Source organism: Hoplias malabaricus, chromosome 4 (assembly GCF_029633855.1).
Source record: "Hoplias malabaricus isolate fHopMal1 chromosome 4, fHopMal1.hap1, whole genome shotgun sequence".
NCBI lineage: Eukaryota > Metazoa > Chordata > Actinopteri > Characiformes > Erythrinidae > Hoplias > Hoplias malabaricus.
This window is the reverse complement of record NC_089803.1, coordinates 13,005,183-13,027,317: the sequence shown is the minus strand read 5'-3', so window position 1 is coordinate 13,027,317 and position 22,135 is coordinate 13,005,183. Positions and strand designations below refer to the sequence as shown.

Genomic DNA, 22,135 nt, shown 5'->3' with positions numbered 1-22,135 from the left:
TTATGAAGAAAAAAATGTCCTAATGCAAATTTTGGAAGCAGATGCTGAATTCTACACTTGCATATGGCCATATTAAATTATCTTAAATTAACTGTGGTAACACACCAAAACTCCTCACAGACAGTCATCCTCACTCCCTATCCAGACACTCCTCACCATGACCCCCAAATATTATTATTATTATTATTATAACAATGTTTGTTGAAGTACAAGGCTGGTGTTTCTAATATAATGACCAGTGAGTGGATGTACAGTGTTTAGTGCAGTTTCCAATAAAAAAAATAAAAAAAACACCTGCCACTGGATTGCCCTCCACTCTTCTCAGCCCTGGGTGAGTCTCATTCATCTCCTCTGCAAAGTAATAGAAGAAGTCCAAAGTGCCATCTCCTAGGAGACAGATTACAGATTGTGTCCAGTTAATGCTGATCCCTCATATTCGGGAATGCTCTATTTTAAGACCACCATAAAAAGCAAGAGTTAACTGTTTATTTACTGTTTAATTGCTGATAAGTTTGGGTCATTCCAGCTTATTGCAAATGTATTATATGTAGCTGTTACACCCGCACAGAGACCACGGCCCTCCTCATCAATGGAGTGGAGGTTGAGAGAGTGGAGCACTTCAAGTTCCTGGCAGTACACATCTCTGCTGACCTCACATGGGCCTTCAACACCCAACACCTAGTGTGGAAGGCACAACAGAGACTCTACTTCCTCAGGAAGCTGAAGCACTCCCACCTCCCTCAACACTTGCTGGTGAACTTTTATGGAGCCACCATTGAGAGCATCCTGACATACTGCTGCACAGTCTGGTTTGCCAGTTGCACAGCACAGGACAGGAGAGACCTACAGCGAGTGGTGAGAGGGGTGGAAAAAATCATAGGATCTTCACTACCCACCCTCAGCGACATGTACAACAGCCGACTCCAGAAAAAGGCTACCAGCATTTCAATGGACATCACTCACCCTGGACACACTCTGTTTTCCCCCCTCCCCTCCAATAAGAGTTTCAGACAATTAAAAGCAAAAACAAACAGGTTGAAACACAGCTTCGATCCCCAGGCTGTGAAAGCCATCAACCCATCAGCCATCAAGCCATCAACCCCCCACCTTAACCAACCCATCCTGATTGACAATCATTAGAATAATCAACAGACAACCACCCATTCTAATGGACAAGAAATTGCACACAGCATTTTTAAACTAAGCCTATATTTATATTCTGTGTTAATGCTCTGAACAATCTGCTATTTTGCACATGTATAGATTTTTTATATTTTAACTGCTGTCTGAGAGAGGATGCTAAAACTGTATTTCACACGTTTTTTTAACACTGTTCTGAACATTGTTTTCTCAGCGACAATAAAAGCTATTCTATTCTATTCTACTCCAGAAAACACCATCCCCGAGAACTCCAGAGAACACAGTTCCACTGCACCTTGGCCAAAACCCGAGGGGGTGACCTTAGGCTCTGTTGTAGCTGCTTCTAATAAATGCTCTGATCTTTGTTTACAGAAAAGTGGGCAGGCCTGCTCACCTAAGACATTGAATGTGATTGGTCCATGGGCTGTCATGCTGAGACACCATTGGCCAGGCTCTATTGGAGGCAGCAGACTCACTCTGTACAGGCCTTCAGACAGATCCAGCTCAGCCAGAGGACCCGCCCCACTGAGAAGAGACTGATCAATGCCTTACAGAGAAAGAGACTGTGTTTGCATGCATTAATATATATAACCAAATATGTGTGTGTAAAAATGTGAAATATGAAAGCTGCCTCAATCAGAATTGAGCTTGACCAAGGAAGTGATTAGTCATTACTTTACACTGAATGGCATACGTACACAAAGCTCTTTTGCAAAATACAATACAGGGGTAGCAGAGGTGGCCAGGCCAGGTTCATTTATTCAAGCATGACATTGTCTAGTGTTTCTTGTCCATGGAATAGTTTTATATTTAATATAATGTCATATATAATAAGTAAATGACTTCAGTATGTCAGTGTTCTAAGTTTATGGGACACACTAGAACATGGAAAATGTATTTTTATTCTATGATATATATGTTCTCTTTGATATAATATATTTTGCTGCAGTCAAAATAAATCCTTGTATCTCAAATGGTAACTGTTAGGATGATGGAAGAAAATGGCTTAACCCATGATGGAAGTTAAAGCCATTGTCCACTCAATTTTAAACTTCTAACTGTAACCGTTATGTGCGGCTGAGCTGCACGTATGGAACGCCGTTGGTCTCTAAACGTGTTGGATTCCCTGTGTTAACACGTAGCATATCATTTCGTGTTAACACGCTATCATGATGCTTTACTGCCACCTACAGGTGTATGACGTTATTGCTGAAACAACATAAAGCCTTAACTTACGAAATAATGGAAAATTCCAGTGTTTAATGTTCCAAACAATGTTTTTATGAGATTTTGTATAAATATTATACATATATAAATACGTTTAAAAGCGCACACACACACACACACACACACACATATATATATATATATATATACACACACACACCCCTCACTTCAACCACCACTGAATTTACTGCTGAAAAAAGCCCTTTTTAAATTCAGATTTGTGAGTAAATTAATGTATCTTTAAACATATTATACATGTTTAGAGAAAGAGGAGGATCTGGAAAGTTAATTTCACTATAGGTTTGTATTGACACTGTATTGTTTAGCAGTATGCTATTAAAATAATGCACATAATTCATCAATGTGAATGAAATACGCCTCAGTATGTGTCACACACAGTGTGAGAGAACAGTGATGTTTGTTTGATATAAAATTATGAAAAGCTTTAGAGCATGTTATGAATTAACTTCTATAATAATATGCATGTTTACACATTTTAAGGTATTATACACCAGAGTCTTTTATTGTGAAAAATGAAACTTCCTGTTGCTATGGGGATCAGCTTTACTAGTATTGCTGTCTTCACACTGTTCACAGACGCGTCCGTTCTGCACGAGAGCTGTGTTGGAGAGAAATCAGGACCTGTTTTTACTGAAGGTAAAGGTTTTTACTGTGTACGACCTTTACACGCCGTTTATACCGTGTTTTACTGAAGATAAAGATCAGAGAGAGACTTTTACACGCCGTTTATACCGTGTTTCACTGAAGATAAAGATCAGAGAGAGACTTTTATACGCCGTTTATACCGTGTTTTACTGAAGATAAAGATCAGAGAGACTTTTACACACCGTTTATACCGTGTTTTACTGAAGATAAAGACCAGAGAGAGACTTTTACACACCGTTTATACCGTGTTTTACTGAAGATAAACATCAGAGAGAGACTTTTACACGCCGTTTATACCGTGTTTCACTGAAGATAAAGATCAGAGAGAGACTTTTACACACCGTTTATACCGTGTTTCACTGAAGATAAAGACCAGAGAGAGACTTTTACACGCCGTTTATACCGTGTTTCACTGAAGATAAAGATCAGAGAGAGACTTTTACACACCGTTTATACCGTGTTTCACTGAAGATAAAGACCAGAGAGAGACTTTTACACGCCGTTTATACCGTGTTTTACTGAAGATAAAGATCAGAGAGAGACTTTTACACACCGTTTATACCGTGTTTCACTGAAGATAAAGATCAGAGAGAGACTTTTACACACCGTTTATACCGTGTTTTACTGAAGATAAAGATCAGAGAGAGACTTTTACACGCCGTTTATACCGTGTTTCACTGAAGATAAAGATCAGAGAGAGACTTTTACACACCGTTTATACCGTGTTTCACTGAAGATAAAGACCAGAGAGAGACTTTTACACGCCGTTTATACCGTGTTTCACTGAAGATAAAGATCAGAGAGAGACTTTTACACGCCGTTTATACCGTGTTTTACTGAAGATAAACATCAGAGAGAGACTTTTACACACCGTTTATACCGTGTTTTACTGAAGATAAACATCAGAGAGAGACTTTTACACGCCGTTTATACCGTGTTTCACTGAAGATAAAGATCAGAGAGAGACTTTTACACACCGTTTATACCGTGTTTTACTGAAGATAAAGACCAGAGAGAGACTTTTACACGCCGTTTATACCGTGTTTCACTGAAGATAAAGATCAGAGAGAGACTTTTACACACCGTTTATACCGTGTTTCACTGAAGATAAAGATCAGAGAGAGACTTTTACACGCCGTTTATACCGTGTTTCACTGAAGATAAAGATCAGAGAGAGACTTTTATACGCCGTTTATACCGTGTTTTACTGAAGATAAAGATCAGAGAGACTTTTACACACCGTTTATACCGTGTTTTACTGAAGATAAAGACCAGAGAGAGACTTTTACACACCGTTTATACCGTGTTTTACTGAAGATAAACATCAGAGAGAGACTTTTACACGCCGTTTATACCGTGTTTCACTGAAGATAAAGATCAGAGAGAGACTTTTACACACCGTTTATACCGTGTTTCACTGAAGATAAAGACCAGAGAGAGACTTTTACACACCGTTTATACCGTGTTTCACTGAAGATAAAGATCAGAGAGAGACTTTTACACACCGTTTATACCGTGTTTCACTGAAGATAAAGACCAGAGAGAGACTTTTACACGCCGTTTATACCGTGTTTCACTGAAGATAAAGATCAGAGAGAGACTTTTACACGCCGTTTATACCGTGTTTTACTGAAGATAAAGATCAGAGAGAGACTTTTACACACCGTTTATACCGTGTTTCACTGAAGATAAAGATCAGAGAGAGACTTTTACACACCGTTTATACCGTGTTTTACTGAAGATAAAGATCAGAGAGAGACTTTTACACGCCGTTTATACCGTGTTTCACTGAAGATAAAGATCAGAGAGAGACTTTTACACACCGTTTATACCGTGTTTCACTGAAGATAAAGACCAGAGAGAGACTTTTACACGCCGTTTATACCGTGTTTCACTGAAGATAAAGATCAGAGAGAGACTTTTACACGCCGTTTATACCGTGTTTTACTGAAGATAAACATCAGAGAGAGACTTTTACACACCGTTTATACCGTGTTTTACTGAAGATAAACATCAGAGAGAGACTTTTACACGCCGTTTATACCGTGTTTCACTGAAGATAAAGATCAGAGAGAGACTTTTACACACCGTTTATACCGTGTTTTACTGAAGATAAAGACCAGAGAGAGACTTTTACACGCCGTTTATACCGTGTTTCACTGAAGATAAAGATCAGAGAGAGACTTTTACACGCCGTTTATACCGTGTTTTACTGAAGATAAAGATCAGAGAGAGACTTTTACACACCGTTTATACCGTGTTTTACTGAAGATAAAGATCAGAGAGAGACTTTTACACACCGTTTATACCGTGTTTTACTGAAGATAAAGACCAGAGAGAGACTTTTACACGCCGTTTATACCGTGTTTCACTGAAGATAAAGATCAGAGAGAGACTTTTACACGCCGTTTATACCGTGTTTTACTGAAGATAAAGATCAGAGAGAGACTTTTACACACCGTTTATACCGTGTTTTACTGAAGATAAAGACCAGAGAGAGACTTTTACACGCCGTTTATACCGTGTTTCACTGAAGATAAAGACCAGAGAGAGACTTTTACACGCCGTTTATACCGTGTTTCACTGAAGATAAAGATCAGAGAGAGACTTTTACACGCCGTTTATACCGTGTTTTACTGAAGATAAAGACCAGAGAGAGACTTTTACACGCCGTTTATACCGTGTTTCACTGAAGATAAAGATCAGAGAGAGACTTTTACACACCGTTTATACCGTGTTTTACTGAAGATAAAGATCAGAGAGAGACTTTTACACACCGTTTATACCGTGTTTTACTGAAGATAAAGATCAGAGAGAGAGACTTTTACACACCGTTTATACCGTGTTTTACTGAAGATTAACATCAGAGAGACTTTTACACACCGTTTATACCGTGTTTCACTGAAGATAAACATCAAAGAGACTTTTACACACCGTTTATACCGTGTTTCACTGAAGATAAAGATCAGAGAGAGACTTTTACACGCCGTTTATACCGTGTTTTACTGAAGATAAAGATCAGAGAGAGACTTTTACACACCGTTTATACCGTGTTTTACTGAAGATTAACATCAGAGAGACTTTTACACACCGTTTATACCGTGTTTCACTGAAGATAAACATCAAAGAGACTTTTACACACCGTTTATACCGTGTTTTACTGAAGATAAACATCAAAGAGACTTTTACACACCGTTTATACCGTGTTTTACTGAAGATAAACATCAAAGAGAGACTTTTACACGCCGTTTATACCGTGTTTCACTGAAGATAAAGACCAGAGAGAGACTTTTACACGCCGTTTATACCGTGTTTTACTGAAGATAAAGACCAGAGAGAGACTTTTACGCACCGTTTATACCGTGTTTCACTGAAGATAAACATCAAAGAGACTTTTACACACCGTTTATACCGTGTTTTACTGAAGATAAACATCAAAGAGAGACTTTTACACGCCGTTTATACCGTGTTTCACTGAAGATAAACATCAAAGAGACTTTTACACACCGTTTATACCGTGTTTTACTGAAGATTAACATCAAAGAGACTTTTACACACCGTTTATACCGTGTTTCACTGAAGATAAAGACCAGAGAGAGACTTTTACACGCCGTTTATACCGTGTTTTACTGAAGATAAAGACCAGAGAGAGACTTTTACGCACCGTTTATACCGTGTTTCACTGAAGATAAACATCAAAGAGACTTTTACACACCGTTTATACCGTGTTTTACTATAGATAAACATCAAAGAGAGACTTTTACACGCCGTTTATACCGTGTTTCACTGAAGATAAACATCAAAGAGACTTTTACACACCGTTTATACCGTGTTTTACTGAAGATTAACATCAGAGAGACTTTTACACACCGTTTATACCGTGTTTCACTGAAGATAAAGACCAGAGAGAGACTTTTACACGCCGTTTATACCGTGTTTCACTGAAGATAAACATCAAAGAGACTTTTACACACCGTTTATACCGTGTTTTACTGAAGATTAACATCAGAGAGACTTTTACACACCGTTTATACCGTGTTTCACTGAAGATAAAGATCAGAGAGAGACTTTTACACGCCGTTTATACCGTGTTTTACTGAAGATAAAGATCAGAGAGAGACTTTTACACACCGTTTATACCGTGTTTTACTGAAGATAAAGATCAGAGAGAGACTTTTACACACCGTTTATACCGTGTTTCACTGAAGATAAAGATCAGAAAGAGACTTTTACACGCCGTTTATACCGTGTTTTACTGAAGATAAAGATCAGAGAGAGACTTTTACACACCGTTTATACCGTGTTTCACTGAAGATAAAGACCAGAGAGAGACTTTTACACGCCGTTTATACCGTGTTTTACTGAAGATAAAGACCAGAGAGAGACTTTTACACACCGTTTATACCGTGTTTCACTGAAGATAAAGACCAGAGAGAGACTTTTACACGCCGTTTATACCGTGTTTTACTGAAGATAAAGATCAGAGAGAGACTTTTACACACCGTTTATACCGTGTTTCACTGAAGATAAAGACCAGAGAGAGACTTTTACACGCCGTTTATACCGTGTTTCACTGAAGATAAAGACCAGAGAGAGACTTTTACACACCGTTTATACCGTGTTTCACTGAAGATAAAGATCAGAGAGAGACTTTTACACGCCGTTTATACCGTGTTTTACTGAAGATTAACATCAGAGAGACTTTTACACACCGTTTATACCGTGTTTCACTGAAGATAAAGATCAGAAAGAGACTTTTACACACCGTTTATACCGTGTTTTACTGAAGACAAAGATCAGAGAGACTTTTACACACCGTTTATACCGTGTTTTACTGAAGATTAACATCAGAGAGACTTTTACACACCGTTTATACCGTGTTTCACTGAAGATAAACATCAAAGAGACTTTTACACACCGTTTATACCGTGTTTTACTGAAGATAAACATCAAAGAGAGACTTTTACACGCCGTTTATACCGTGTTTCACTGAAGATAAAGACCAGAGAGAGACTTTTACGCACCGTTTATACCGTGTTTCACTGAAGATAAACATCAAAGAGACTTTTACACACCGTTTATACCGTGTTTTACTGAAGATAAACATCAAAGAGAGACTTTTACACGCCGTTTATACCGTGTTTCACTGAAGATAAACATCAAAGAGACTTTTACACACCGTTTATACCGTGTTTTACTGAAGATTAACATCAGAGAGACTTTTACACACCGTTTATACCGTGTTTCACTGAAGATAAAGACCAGAGAGAGACTTTTACACGCCGTTTATACCGTGTTTTACTGAAGATAAACATCAAAGAGAGACTTTTACACACCGTTTATACCGTGTTTCACTGAAGACAAAGATCAGAAAGAGACTTTTACACACCGTTTATACCGTGTTTCACTGAAGACAAAGATCAGAAAGAGACTTTTACACACCGTTTATACCGTGTTTCACTGAAGATAAAGATCAGAGAGAGACTTTTACACACCGTTTATACCGTGTTTTACTGAAGATAAACATCAAAGAGAGACTTTTACACACCGTTTATACCGTGTTTCACTGAAGATAAAGATCAGAGAGAGACTTTTACACACCGTTTATACCGTGTTTCACTGAAGATAAAGACCAGAGAGAGACTTTTACACACCGTTTATACCGTGTTTTACTGAAGATAAACATCAAAGAGAGACTTTTACACACCGTTTATACCGTGTTTCACTGAAGACAAAGATCAGAAAGAGACTTTTACACACCGTTTATACCGTGTTTCACTGAAGATAAAGATCAGAGAGAGACTTTTACACACCGTTTATACCGTGTTTTACTGAAGATAAACATCAAAGAGAGACTTTTACACACCGTTTATACCGTGTTTCACTGAAGATAAAGATCAGAGAGAGACTTTTACACACCGTTTATACCGTGTTTTACTGAAGATAAAGACCAGAGAGAGACTTTTACACGCCGTTTATACCGTGTTTTACTGAAGATAAAGATCAGAAAGAGACTTTTACACACCGTTTATACCGTGTTTTACTGAAGTTAAACATCAGAGAGACTTTTACACACCGTTTATACCGTGTTTCACTGAAGACAAAGATCAGAGAGAGACTTTTACACGCCGTTTATACCGTGTTTCACTGAAGATAAAGATCAGAAAGAGACTTTTACACACCGTTTATACCGTGTTTTACTGAAGATAAACATCAAAGAGAGACTTTTACACACCGTTTATACCGTGTTTCACTGAAGACAAAGATCAGAGAGAGACTTTTACACACCGTTTATACCGTGTTTCACTGAAGATAAAGATCAGAAAGAGACTTTTACACACCGTTTATACCGTGTTTTACTGAAGATAAACATCAAAGAGAGACTTTTACACACCGTTTATACCGTGTTTCACTGAAGACAAAGATCAGAGAGAGACTTTTACACACCGTTTATACCGTGTTTCACTGAAGATAAAGATCAGAAAGAGACTTTTACACACCGTTTATACCGTGTTTTACTGAAGATAAACATCAAAGAGAGACATTTACACACCGTTTATACCGTGTTTCACTGAAGATAAAGATCAGAAAGAGACTTTTACACACCGTTTATACCGTGTTTCACTGAAGACAAAGATCAGAGAGAGACTTTTACACACCGTTTATACCGTGTTTCACTGAAGATAAAGATCAGAGAGAGACTTTTACACACCGTTTATACCGTGTTTTACTGAAGACAAAGATCAGAAAGAGACTTTTACACACCGTTTATACCGTGTTTCACTGAAGACAAAGATCAGAGAGAGACTTTTACACGCCGTTTATACCGTGTTTCACTGAAGATAAAGATCAGAGAGAGACTTTTACACACCGTTTATACCGTGTTTCACTGAAGATAAAGATCAGAAAGAGACTTTTACACACCGTTTATACCGTGTTTTACTGAAGATAAACATCAGAGAGACTTTTACACACCGTTTATACCGTGTTTCACTGAAGACAAAGATCAGAAAGAGACTTTTACACGCCGTTTATACCGTGTTTCACTGAAGATAAAGATCAGAGAGAGACTTTTACACACCGTTTATACCGTGTTTTACTGAAGATAAAGATCGGAGAGAGACTTTTACACACCGTTTATACCGTGTTTCACTGAAGATAAAGATCAGAAAGAGACTTTTACACACCGTTTATACCGTGTTTTACTGAAGATAAACATCAGAGAGACTTTTACACACCGTTTATACCGTGTTTCACTGAAGACAAAGATCAGAAAGAGACTTTTACACACCGTTTATACCGTGTTTCACTGAAGACAAAGATCAGAGAGAGACTTTTACACGCCGTTTATACCGTGTTTCACTGAAGATAAAGATCAGAGAGAGACTTTTACACACCGTTTATACCGTGTTTTACTGAAGATAAAGATCAGAGAGAGACTTTTACACACCGTTTATACCGTGTTTTACTGAAGATAAAGACCAGAGAGAGACTTTTACACACCGTTTATACCGTGTTTTACTGAAGATAAAGATCAGAGAGAGACTTTTACACACCGTTTATACCGTGTTTTACTGAAGATAAAGATCAGAGAGAGACTTTTACACACCGTTTATACCGTGTTTTACTGAAGATAAAGACCAGAGAGAGACTTTTACACACCGTTTATACCGTGTTTTACTGAAGATAAAGATCAGAGAGAGACTTTTACACACCGTTTATACCGTGTTTTACTGAAGATAAAGATCAGAGAGAGACTTTTACACACCGTTTATACCGTGTTTTACTGAAGATAAAGACCAGAGAGAGACTTTTACACACCGTTTATACCGTGTTTTACTGAAGATAAAGATCAGAGAGAGACTTTTACACACCGTTTATACCGTGTTTCACTGAAGATAAAGATCAGAGAGAGACTTTTACACACCGTTTATACCGTGTTTTACTGAAGACAAAGATCAGAGAGACTTTTACACACCGTTTATACCGTGTTTTACTGAAGATTAACATCAGAGAGACTTTTACACACCGTTTATACCGTGTTTCACTGAAGATAAACATCAAAGAGACTTTTACACACCGTTTATACCGTGTTTCACTGAAGATAAAGACCAGAGAGAGACTTTTACACGCCGTTTATACCGTGTTTTACTGAAGATAAAGACCAGAGAGAGACTTTTACGCACCGTTTATACCGTGTTTCACTGAAGATAAACATCAAAGAGACTTTTACACACCGTTTATACCGTGTTTTACTGAAGATAAACATCAAAGAGAGACTTTTACACGCCGTTTATACCGTGTTTCACTGAAGATAAACATCAAAGAGACTTTTACACACCGTTTATACCGTGTTTTACTGAAGATTAACATCAGAGAGACTTTTACACACCGTTTATACCGTGTTTTACTGAAGATAAAGACCAGAGAGAGACTTTTACACACCGTTTATACCGTGTTTTACTGAAGATAAAGATCAGAGAGAGACTTTTACACACCGTTTATACCGTGTTTCACTGAAGATAAAGATCAGAGAGAGACTTTTACACACCGTTTAAACCGTGTTTCACTGAAGATAAAGATCAGAGAGAGACTTTTACACACCGTTTATACCGTGTTTCACTGAAGATGAAGATCAGAGAGAGACTTTTACACACCGTTTATACCGTGTTTCACTGAAGATAAAGATCAGAGAGAGACTTTTACACACCGTTTATACCGTGTTTCACTGAAGATAAAGATCAGAGAGAGACTTTTACACACCGTTTATACCGTGTTTCACTGAAGATGAAGATCAGAGAGAGACTTTTACACACATTCGGGCCGATGCCGGCACGTGGAGTCGGCATTGTCTCGGTCGTGATGTACGGCCGTAGAGTGGACCGATAGTTCTGACCCGAGTCTAGGAAACTCTCGGCACAGAGTCGGCCGAGTGTTGTGGCTGAGGCACGGCTCAAATGACTCGGCCCTAGTCCAGCAAGCCATAACTAAATCGAGATAACCGGACCACGGCCGAGTTTGAGCCAGAAGCACGCCATTAGTGCCAGACTCTGTCGAGATCTGGCTCATTGTCTGTTGTAATAGTTTATTTGTATACACCGCCCCCAACACACACTCTACCCTCCCTTCAGAAAAGGGTACAATCAGGTTCGTAGTGAAATTACTGCTTTATTAAATAACTTACACACTCAGAAAAAAAAAGAAAAAAGGTACATTATTAGTCAGTAAAAGGTACAAGTGTTTAAAAGTCCAGTTTTGTTCCTTAAAGGTACATTGCATTCTCTTCTGCGGTGGGAGACATACATGTTTGTAGTATTTCATTATAGAAATATATAACAAAAAACAGGGTGTATGAAGTCAACACATTTTAAAATCTACAATTATAATCATGTTCCCTAATTAAATGTACAAATATGTACAATTGAGGGTACCACCACAATGACAACATATCTGACAATGTAGTATCAGTAAGTGTGCTTTTCATACATCCTTGAAACAATGGAAACATACAGCAATTGCAATGTATACAAACAGTACATAAAATCAATAAATAGAAAATACATTGAAATGGCATTGAAATTTGAAATTGGCAGTGTCATGATTTCATAAATCCAATTAACATTCAAATGCTGTTTTTCAAAAAAAAAAAAAACAATTGGTTTTACACCCTAAGAACTGCCATTTAAATTCAGACTTTTCTTTACAAATATACTATGCTAAGGCCATATAACAAATCACTTAAAATTCACCAGTATGTTTGGAAAAGTAAAAAAAAAAAAAAAAAAGGCAGAATGGTTCTTTAAAACAGTTTGAGTTTCCTCAAATGTGTGGAAGTACACATTTGACACTTATTCATGGCACACATCAGTTCAATCAACAGTTTGCAAGGCTCTGCTGTGTTGTCACACTTTGTCAATACCTCACTGCCCTCAACAATGATGGAAATATCAGCCGTATCCTCATCTCTGTCAGCCTGGAAAACAAAGATCTTCAGGATGTGCAGTGTAGTGAAAGAACGCTCAAGTGTAGTCACCTCAGTTGTACTCCTTGTAGAATTCCAGCTCTATAATTAAACATATAAAGATTATGTACATGTTCTGTTCTCTTCAATATATTTTCTTTAAAAATATTTATTGAAAAGCTGTAAACTGCTTATGCATGCAGATTCATTAACTACAGAACTTCAAATGTAAAAAATTATCAGGTTTTAGTACAAACGATGCTAAAGATCTCATCTAAATAACTTAAATTAACCTCCTATCTGCTTTTCTCCCTGCCCACCTGCATTATTCACTGCCCCACTAGTTTTCTTACTGCAGTCCATCTTTACGTAATTACATAAAGAAAATGAATTAGTTCATGTTCATAGTTAATTTTGAAAAAATTAAGTAACACAACTCCAAAAATAAACTACTTCATGCTTTTGTTTATTTTTTTTTCTCGCAGTAAATAGGCTTCTATTGTTTTCAATATGACCTCCTTCAACCCATTAATCACTAGCCCAACATCACTGCTACTCCCTAATAAAGGATTAGAGTATTTGGAATTATATATTTAAAACATTACATTACACCAAAAACCAGCACTGAGATTGAGAATGTATTTTAACCTACTTAGCTAGTACCTTAATGTGTTTAAGCAGTTTTATTTCTTATTTTATTTCTTATACTGAGGTATGCGGTTCTGTGTGACACAAAAACCCACAAAAATGCTCACATCATCTTGTAAAATACGCCATCAAACCACATAATTACTCAAAATAACTCATGTATGAGCGATTCTTATGTTATTTAAATGTTTTCTATGTCAGAGGGGAAAAAAGAGCTAGCTAGAGTTAAACAGGTTAGCTATAAAGCTTGTCATTTGAGAAAAAAAAGGTTCAATATTATGTATGTAACGTATAGCAGTTTATAGAATAACGTACGTAACATTAACGGTGTTAACTACATTTAGGTGATACCAAAATACTTATGTATCCGAAAATATAAGGTTAAATTGAAATACTTTTAAAATACTGGGCCACTTTCATATGATCCCTGTCCGTCTTTGGAAATTCAACTCTGTCTGAAAGGTCAGGTCAGAATTCATGTGATTTTTATGTCACTCCGGCTGCTGGACTGCGGTCCAAAGCATTTCTTTTTTTAAAAAAAAATTGAGGTGTTTAGGAGGTGAAAATGGCCAGGTCAAAGGATTTCTGTTTTGTAAAAAATACTGGGAAACGAAAAACCTGTGAAAATCCTGAAACCAAGTTCCTATCTCTCATTTATGAGAAAATAAAACACGTGGAAATTTGTATAAAGGTGGGTTTTTTTTAAATAAAACAAACAAGACCTTTTTTAGTAATTCTATATCAGTTTTATATTGTTCGTGTCGGTATGAAGCTGTATAAGTGTGGCTCCTGAAAACATTAAACTCATTATATCTGTGCTCGTCGTCTACTCTTTTGAGACTCGTGAGTGTTCTTGAAAGACATGGGAAATTGCGCTTAGAGTAAAAGAAAAATCAGTTCACATTTTAATATTCAATTTGATATTCTTTAATTAATACTCTATTTTTAACATAGAGCTCGTTGGGAATAAAGACAATGGAGGTTTTGCTACACAGCGCTGCAGTAAAACACCAGTCCGGTCCCATTAATTAATTTAAAAAACAAAAGTGCTTTGTATGAAACAGACGGCCGTTTCCTTCTTTTCAGCGCCTGAAGCATCGTTCTTTGTGTGTGTCAGTTTAAAAAATCGGATTTGGTCACGAAATCATATTTGGTATAATTTTACCTGTTGTGTGAACGTAGCCTAAGATACTCGAGAGGCCGAGAACCTCAGGAATGGCCAACTGTCAGGAAGAACCAATTTCAGTGAACCACGGTGATGGATCCGCAGATGATTTCTCGGTTTGTTTTATTGGCACCTTATACAGCCGTGTCATAGCGCTATTTGTTTAGAAATAGACGTAATGGATATTCTGCTTGTTGGGTTTGAAATAAAATATAATGTGATCGCGGTTAGCTCAAATAATCGTGATCATAATAATTGCGACAGGTCTAGTATATGCCTTATTAAAAATCATTATTTCTATAAAAAATTAATAACTAAAAAATTTCAGACACAAGCTTCAGATTTAAAAGAGAACAGGTTCATTACTTTATTTAAACAGGTTAAAGTAAAATCACACCAACCCGGTAAGTGTGAAAAGAGATAGCAAAAAGCATTCATAAAACAGGTTAACTCTTCAGACATGGTTTACTATTAGGTTTAAAAGAAAGTTTGTGTGCTTCTTAGAAAAGGTTCTTATCTATACTCAAGGCCATTTTACTCTTTCCCATACTCCTTTTTCTCCCTATTCATTATGTTTCTGTTTTTTCACATCCTCCTATCTAGCTTCTCCCTGTCCTCCCAAATACATCACAACCCTTTATTATTATTCTTAAACTACACGAATTTTTAGGTTGCTGTATAGACAATGCTTTAATTGTTTTCCAAACAAATTTTACCAAATAACAACCTCTGGCTTCAGGTCTCAGGCCTTGAGTTGGTCCTTTCTCACAGTTGCTAAATTGATAATAAAAGTTTAAAACTATCACTGTCTCAGACCCCTGCATTTGGATCCGGCAGGTGTTTTGATATTAAGACTTGGTTTTTATTTAGATCCGTCACCACCTTTCCTTCACAACAGACAAGAAGCTGCTCGCTGACTACTTCTTTTGTAAACGAGATTGTATTTTCCAATTCTTGAATTCCTTTCTTGTCAATGTTCTTTTTCTCCCCATCATTTTGGAGGTGTTAGAAATTCGGCATTGACGAGTCAGGAGCCTGGTGATTGGTGTTGAGTGGAGTTTATTTACACATACACAGGATCATGTATGAGCACAACTGGGTGATTTCATTCTATCTCAGGATGATCAGAAGTTTGGAAACTGGAGGTTCTGGGGTTTCCTCACGTGCATGCAGAAAAGCACGGGCACAGCTTGGTCATCAGTTTGTCAGTCTATAGCCAGTTCGTTCTGTGCCCTATTCAGTCTGTTCTCAGTCCAGTCTGTGACTGTTGTCAGTCAAATCTGTTACTGTTGCCAATCTGTTCCCAATCCAGTCTGATACCAAATATTTTAGAAGGGCCTTATATATATTTAATTTATGTAATTCCATATTTAATAATTAAGTCAACGTATTAGTCATTTAGATCCATCACCATGGGATTGAGGGGTATAACAAAAGGTCACACAAAGCTACAAAAAGACCATATAGTTTCTCTCAGAGGAATGCCTGCTCTCTTTCTCTGGTGTGGCTTCATCTATATCAACAAGGATGTCAGGAAGAAAGTTCTCTGTACGTTTGATCATTTTACACTATCCCAGGTTTTGTTCATGATTGTGAGAGAGGCAAGTCTTCAATGCATGGGTGATGGCTGAAATGTAGTTGGCAGGTTTCTGCATTAAACATCACTGTTTATGACTGGTATCACATCTTGGATAGTCAAAAATATTTGGGTTTGTGTATATGACTTTTTTCAAAACTGATCAATGCATCTCATATGGCTCTCATGGCACTTTATGCCTACACAATGTAACAGGTTTTTCATGCTCCCTGTACATTACGTATAAATGTGTTGTATGCACCTTTTCACTGTAATTCTGTGTCAAGATTTAGGGAATCATTCATTTAAACAGTCCTAGCGCCTGTAAAACTGTTCCACACTGTTGTAGTAAAATTTTGGCAGTTACTCTGCAGATTAACACACGTCAAATCATATGAATCACAGACCAACTACAGTCTATAACACCATTAACCCCCACCATATACTGCAACACACCCCCACCAAGAAAAGAACCTGTGTGCTCATGTACTACAGTTTAATGAAAACCATACTGTGTCAATGGACAAACAGGTAAAAAATGTAGCAATCTGGGTGGGAAGTTGACACAAAACTTAACCTACGCTATGTGTTCTTTATTTCACTGTTAAGCCACATGCCGTACTGATGGGGGGAAACAATCCACTGGATAATCTAGTCTATATCAATAATATAGATTATTTTTATTCTGTTATGTCCCCACTGTGTTCATGTACTGTCCCTTTAAAACCACACTAACAAGCTATAGTCACATGATTCTGCCCCTATCTGTCACATGGAAGTGACCTAAACACAGAGATCGACCGAGCGACTCGAGTGTCTCACATCAAAGAAAAACAGAGTGTCTGTGGTTTGTACGTGCTGGGTTTGACTATAATTAAGACGACACTGAACAAAAAGAAGTCAAATGTAAACACTGAGGCGAAAAAAAAAAGTTTCAGCCAAAGCACAATCACACACCAAATATAAATAGTGCTAAAAAAAAAAAAGATCAAGCGCCCAGCAACATTAGAAAAAATATCCCAGCTTTAATACTGGAGCATATTTACAGCACAAGCCTCGTCACTGAACTATGAGGGTCAAAAATACAACAAGTAATCGTGTTAAATCATGGTAAAATTAAACAATGTTGATTTGTACTCATATCACCCAGCACTAATTTATAACACTAGTTTTACAGAAGATAAACGTCAGAGAGAGACTGTTACATACTGTTTATACCACGTTTTCCTGAAAGGAAATGTGTGTTAAATATCAGAGAGAGACTCATGGTGTTTAATATTTTTTTCTAACATTAAAACTCTAATTCTGTCTCTTTCTTTCTCTGGATCTTCAGTTTTTTATTGCAGAGCAGAATGATCCAGGAAAAAAACAGGGGAGTGCTACATATTTCAGAGTTTTTTTCACAAAGAAACTGCACAGAATTCTGGGTATTAGCACCAAGTGGGTGCTGCTGAAACAAAAGTGACAGGAAAAGATTGGTCAGAGCAGAAGTAAGAAACCTTGGGTTGTGGGGTGTCAAACGGCAAAATCCATCCTCTTCTTGCTACGAGAGCAAAATAAACAAAGAGAACTGTTTAGAGAAACAGCATCCTCTAAATAATGTGAATTTTATTATCTCTCCTCCATCCACAATATTCCTTCTGGTCATGGGAATAGAACCTGCCAGCATTCAGAACGTTGAAAGGTATGAAAACAGATAGGGATGTTGCTCTATTCCTGCACCATTAGGCAACACTGGCTTATTTTTGCTGTTTCAGGTACAGTACTGAAGGTGGAACTGACTACACATTCGGCAGAATATTGGTCGCCAGGGGAGAGTGAATTTAACTAATTTATCTTTGTGTCTTCTTTTTCTTCCAGGACAGAAGAACATCTCTTTGGATATTTTCTCTGGCTCCTGTTGTCCAGGAGTTCCTGAGTTCCACAGTTCTTCCACTAGTGTATCAAGAATAATTTCCAAGCGGAATACAACACAACGTTGACATCAGGAGGGATTAAATGTGTGGATATGGAGGACAGAAGCTCCAGTTCTCAGGAAACATGCTTGGTTCCTCCCCACACATCTGACAGAAAAACTCAGATGAGTAAACACAAGCGGAAAACTCATGATTGTGCAGAGTGTGGGAAGAGTTTTACTGTACAGAGTAGTCTCCAAACACATCAGCGCATTCACACAGGAGAGAAACCGTATCACTGTTCACAGTGTGGGAAGAGTTTTACTCAACAGAGTAATCTCCAAACACACCAGCGCATTCACACAGGAGAGAAACCGTATCACTGTTCAGAGTGTGGGAAGAGTTTTACTGTACAGAGTAGTCTCCAAAGACATCAGCGCATTCACACAGGAGAGAAACCGTATCACTGTTCAGAGTGTGGGAAGAGTTTTACTGTACAGAGTAGTCTCCAAACACACCAGCGCATTCACACAGGAGAGAAACCGTATCACTGTTCAGAGTGTGGGAGGAGTTTTACTCAACAGAGTAGTCTCCAAAAACACCAGCACATTCACACAGGAGAGAAACCGTATCACTGTTCAGAGTGTGGGAAGAGTTTTACTGGACAGAGTAGTCTCCAAACACACCAGCGCATTCACACAGGAGAGAAACTTTATCACTGTTCAGAGTGTGGGAAGAGTTTTACTGTACAGAGTAGTCTCCAAAAACACCAGCGCATTCACACAGGAGAGAAACCGTATCACTGTTCAGAGTGTGGGAAGAGTTTTACTGTACAGAGTAATCTCCAAAAACACCAGCGCATTCACACAGGAGAGAAACCGTATCACTGTTCAGAGTGTGGGAAGAGTTTTACTCAACAGAGTAGTCTCCAAACACACCAGCGCATTCACACAGGAGAGAAGCTGTATCACTGTTCAGAGTGTGGGAAGAGTTTTACTGTACAGAGTAATCTCCAAAAACACCAGCGCATTCACACAGGAGAGAAACCGTATCACTGTTCAGAGTGTGGGAAGAGTTTTACTCGACAGAGTAATCTCCAAAAACACCAGCACATTCACACAGGAGAGAAACCGTATCACTGTTCAGAGTGTGGGAAGAGTTTTACTGTACAGAGTACTCTCCAAACACACCAGCGCATTCACACAGGAGAGAAACCGTATCACTGTTCAGAGTGTGGGAAGAGTTTTACTCAACAGAGTAGTCTCCAAAAACACAAGCGCATTCACACAGGAGAGAAACCGTATCACTGTTCAGAGTGTGGGAAGAGTTTTACTGACCAAGGTAGTCTCCAAAAACACAAGCGCATTCACACAGGAGAGAAACCGTATCACTGTTCAGAGTGTGGGAAGAGTTTTACTCAACATAGTAATCTCCAAAAACACCAGCACATTCACACAGGAGAGAAACCGTATCACTGTTCACAGTGTGGGAAGAGTTTTACTCGTCAGAGTTCTGTCCAAAAACATCACTGCGTTCATCCAGAACAGAAGCAGTAGAACTGAATGAGGGATTAATGTGATTGGGTCACATTCAATTTAAAACTATCCTTAAAGCTGAATTGTGTAATTGTTGGGGATTTGGAGACGTGTGATTGAACTGTGATACCAGATGCCACTGATTGTTCATGGAATTTTGTTTATTATTTTCAAGTTGTGGCTTCAGAATTAATTGTTACAGATCATTATTTTCCTCCTCAGTCACTATTGTGTTCTACTGTGCCCCAGTTAAAGATTGACTCTGTATTGATCTTCCACTGTTTTCCAAAAGTTTGAACTTTGTCTTCAGTCGTTAAACAAAATAAGATGAGATTGTTTCACTTTAACCAGTCACATGATATTCAGCAGACATAGCTTTTAGTAGCAACGAAATTATCAGTAAATCACAGAGAAAAAGGACGTTGAAAGTCGGGGCGGTTCCCTCCTTATTTCAGTGGAACAACTACACTAAACCACAGGCACGGTCTGGGGTTCAGCAGCACCACACACAGCCCAGCACACCACCCATCCAGTCTGACCCAGAGGAGCCTGTAGGGATCATCCAGCAAACGGATGAAGGACATGGGTACAGTGTGGAGTTGACAAACTCTCATGTTGTCACCGTCAGACCTTGTTGCAGGTGAGGAGACAGCCGACCAACTCTGAGGATGTCCTTCAGGGGCTTTGCAATGCTCTGGAGCACAGCCGGGACTCAGAGCAGCTTCTCCTGGAGCTGGGGGAGGAGATGTTTCTGGCCGTCTGCCATATCATCACTATGTCCTTACTTCTTTGGCGGGACTGTATACCCTTGGAAGATTAAAGATCAGCGTTGGTGGAGCAATTTGTTTCTCAGAGCCGAGAAGACATGAAGCTGGGCTATCAGGACCTCAGCACACATTAAAACAGACTATATTCTGATTGCCGTGAAGGCCAAGCCTGCTTATCGCTGCGGCAAGATAAGCATGCAGTGGAGACACTCCCGACCAACTGTTCATTGTTTATATACAACTGCTGTAGTAAGTGCCTTCTCAGTGTTAGAGGTTGGGGTGTTTTAAGCCTTGCTTTAATGGAAATAATACAAACACCTCAGTTATTAGAACTCAATGTTTAAGCTTAGCATATTATCTTATTATTGCTGTCCCTTTGCTTCTGTATCGTTTGTGAATATCTCTGCTTTGGGATTAATAAAGGAATGAATCAATCAATTTTTACACCAGCTAAGACAGAAATGGCAAGCAGTGATGATTTATAATGCACTCATGATTGATAGCTACTTAAGAATAGTTTGGTGATGCTCTAAACTGCTATTTTATTTTGCTAGCTTCTAGAGACTTCATCAGAAAGTATTCTTACTTTAATATCCATGCAGATTTCATCTAAGTGTAGTGTGTAAAATACAGTTTAGAAATAGACATTTGTAAGTAATCTATTAATTCCTTTAGTTAACACGTGTCAAAAGCATTTATTATAACATAAAAGTTCAGAGCAGGATGAATTAACATGATATAAAATATATAAATTATATATATAATGTATGTATATATAAATGCACATCATTAACACTAATCGCTGTGCTTGTCTGACTAACTTGTACCTAAAAAGAGTCAAACGAGTCATCTGTTTAAGAAAATAGGGATTGATTCACTTAGGACAATTATCTCTCTGCACTTGACCCATGTGTGATATTGAACACACACTTGTGAGCAATTCTTCACAAACACTAGGGGCAGTGAAAACACAACCGGAGCAGAAGGCTGTGACCACCTCGGCAGTTTGGGGGCTAGGTGCCTTCCTCAAGGGCAATTCTCAGCCATGGATGAATCTTTCCTTGGCGCTCCCGGGAACTGAACCAGCCTCAAGCTCACTTCTTTAATCTTATGCCCACGGCTGCCCCCCTACAAGTGCTGTGTTGGTTTTACCCAAATGTGAATCTATGTCCTAAATCCACCTAGAATTTATACAAGGATGTTGTTACTAATATAAAATTATCACTAGGTTTGTCTTTCAATTATTCAGTCCTTCCATCATTCATCTTAATGTTTTTTGAAGATGATAGACAGATTGCCAATTTGGATATTTTTACTGTGTGATATCACATCGGTCACAGTGACTGGTGTTTGGTGCTTCTAGTTTTAAAAATTAAACAAACTAAAAATTATCTCCAGAATATGAATGTGATATCTTTATGGTTTGGAACCTCAAAAAGGCATAAAATAAAAAACATGGAGAACAAATAAAACAATCATTAATACATTAATTGTCTGTAACCACTGTCCAGAGCCTACCTGGAGTCACCCTGTGCAAGGAGGGAACACACACTGG

At 38.1% G+C, this 22,135-nt stretch overlaps 1 protein-coding gene across 1 annotated transcript; it reads left to right on the top strand.

The window, feature by feature from the left end:
• The first annotated feature begins 2,967 nt into the window (after positions 1-2,967).
• LOC136695306 (zinc finger protein 850-like) lies at positions 2,968-21,009 on the top strand. The gene is made up of 2 exons (XM_066669316.1): positions 2,968-3,024; positions 18,244-21,009. The coding sequence occupies exon 2, from the start codon at positions 18,392-18,394 to the stop codon at positions 19,832-19,834; it is 1,443 nt and encodes a 480-aa protein (XP_066525413.1). The 5' UTR covers positions 2,968-3,024; positions 18,244-18,391; the 3' UTR covers positions 19,835-21,009.
• Positions 21,010-22,135: the final 1,126 nt, after the last annotated feature.

Excerpts from the sequence above, each read along its gene's own strand:
- LOC136695306 (XM_066669316.1), top strand. The coding sequence starts at position 18,392 with ATGGAGGACAGAAGCTCCAGTTCTCAGGAAACATGCTTGGTTCCTCCC.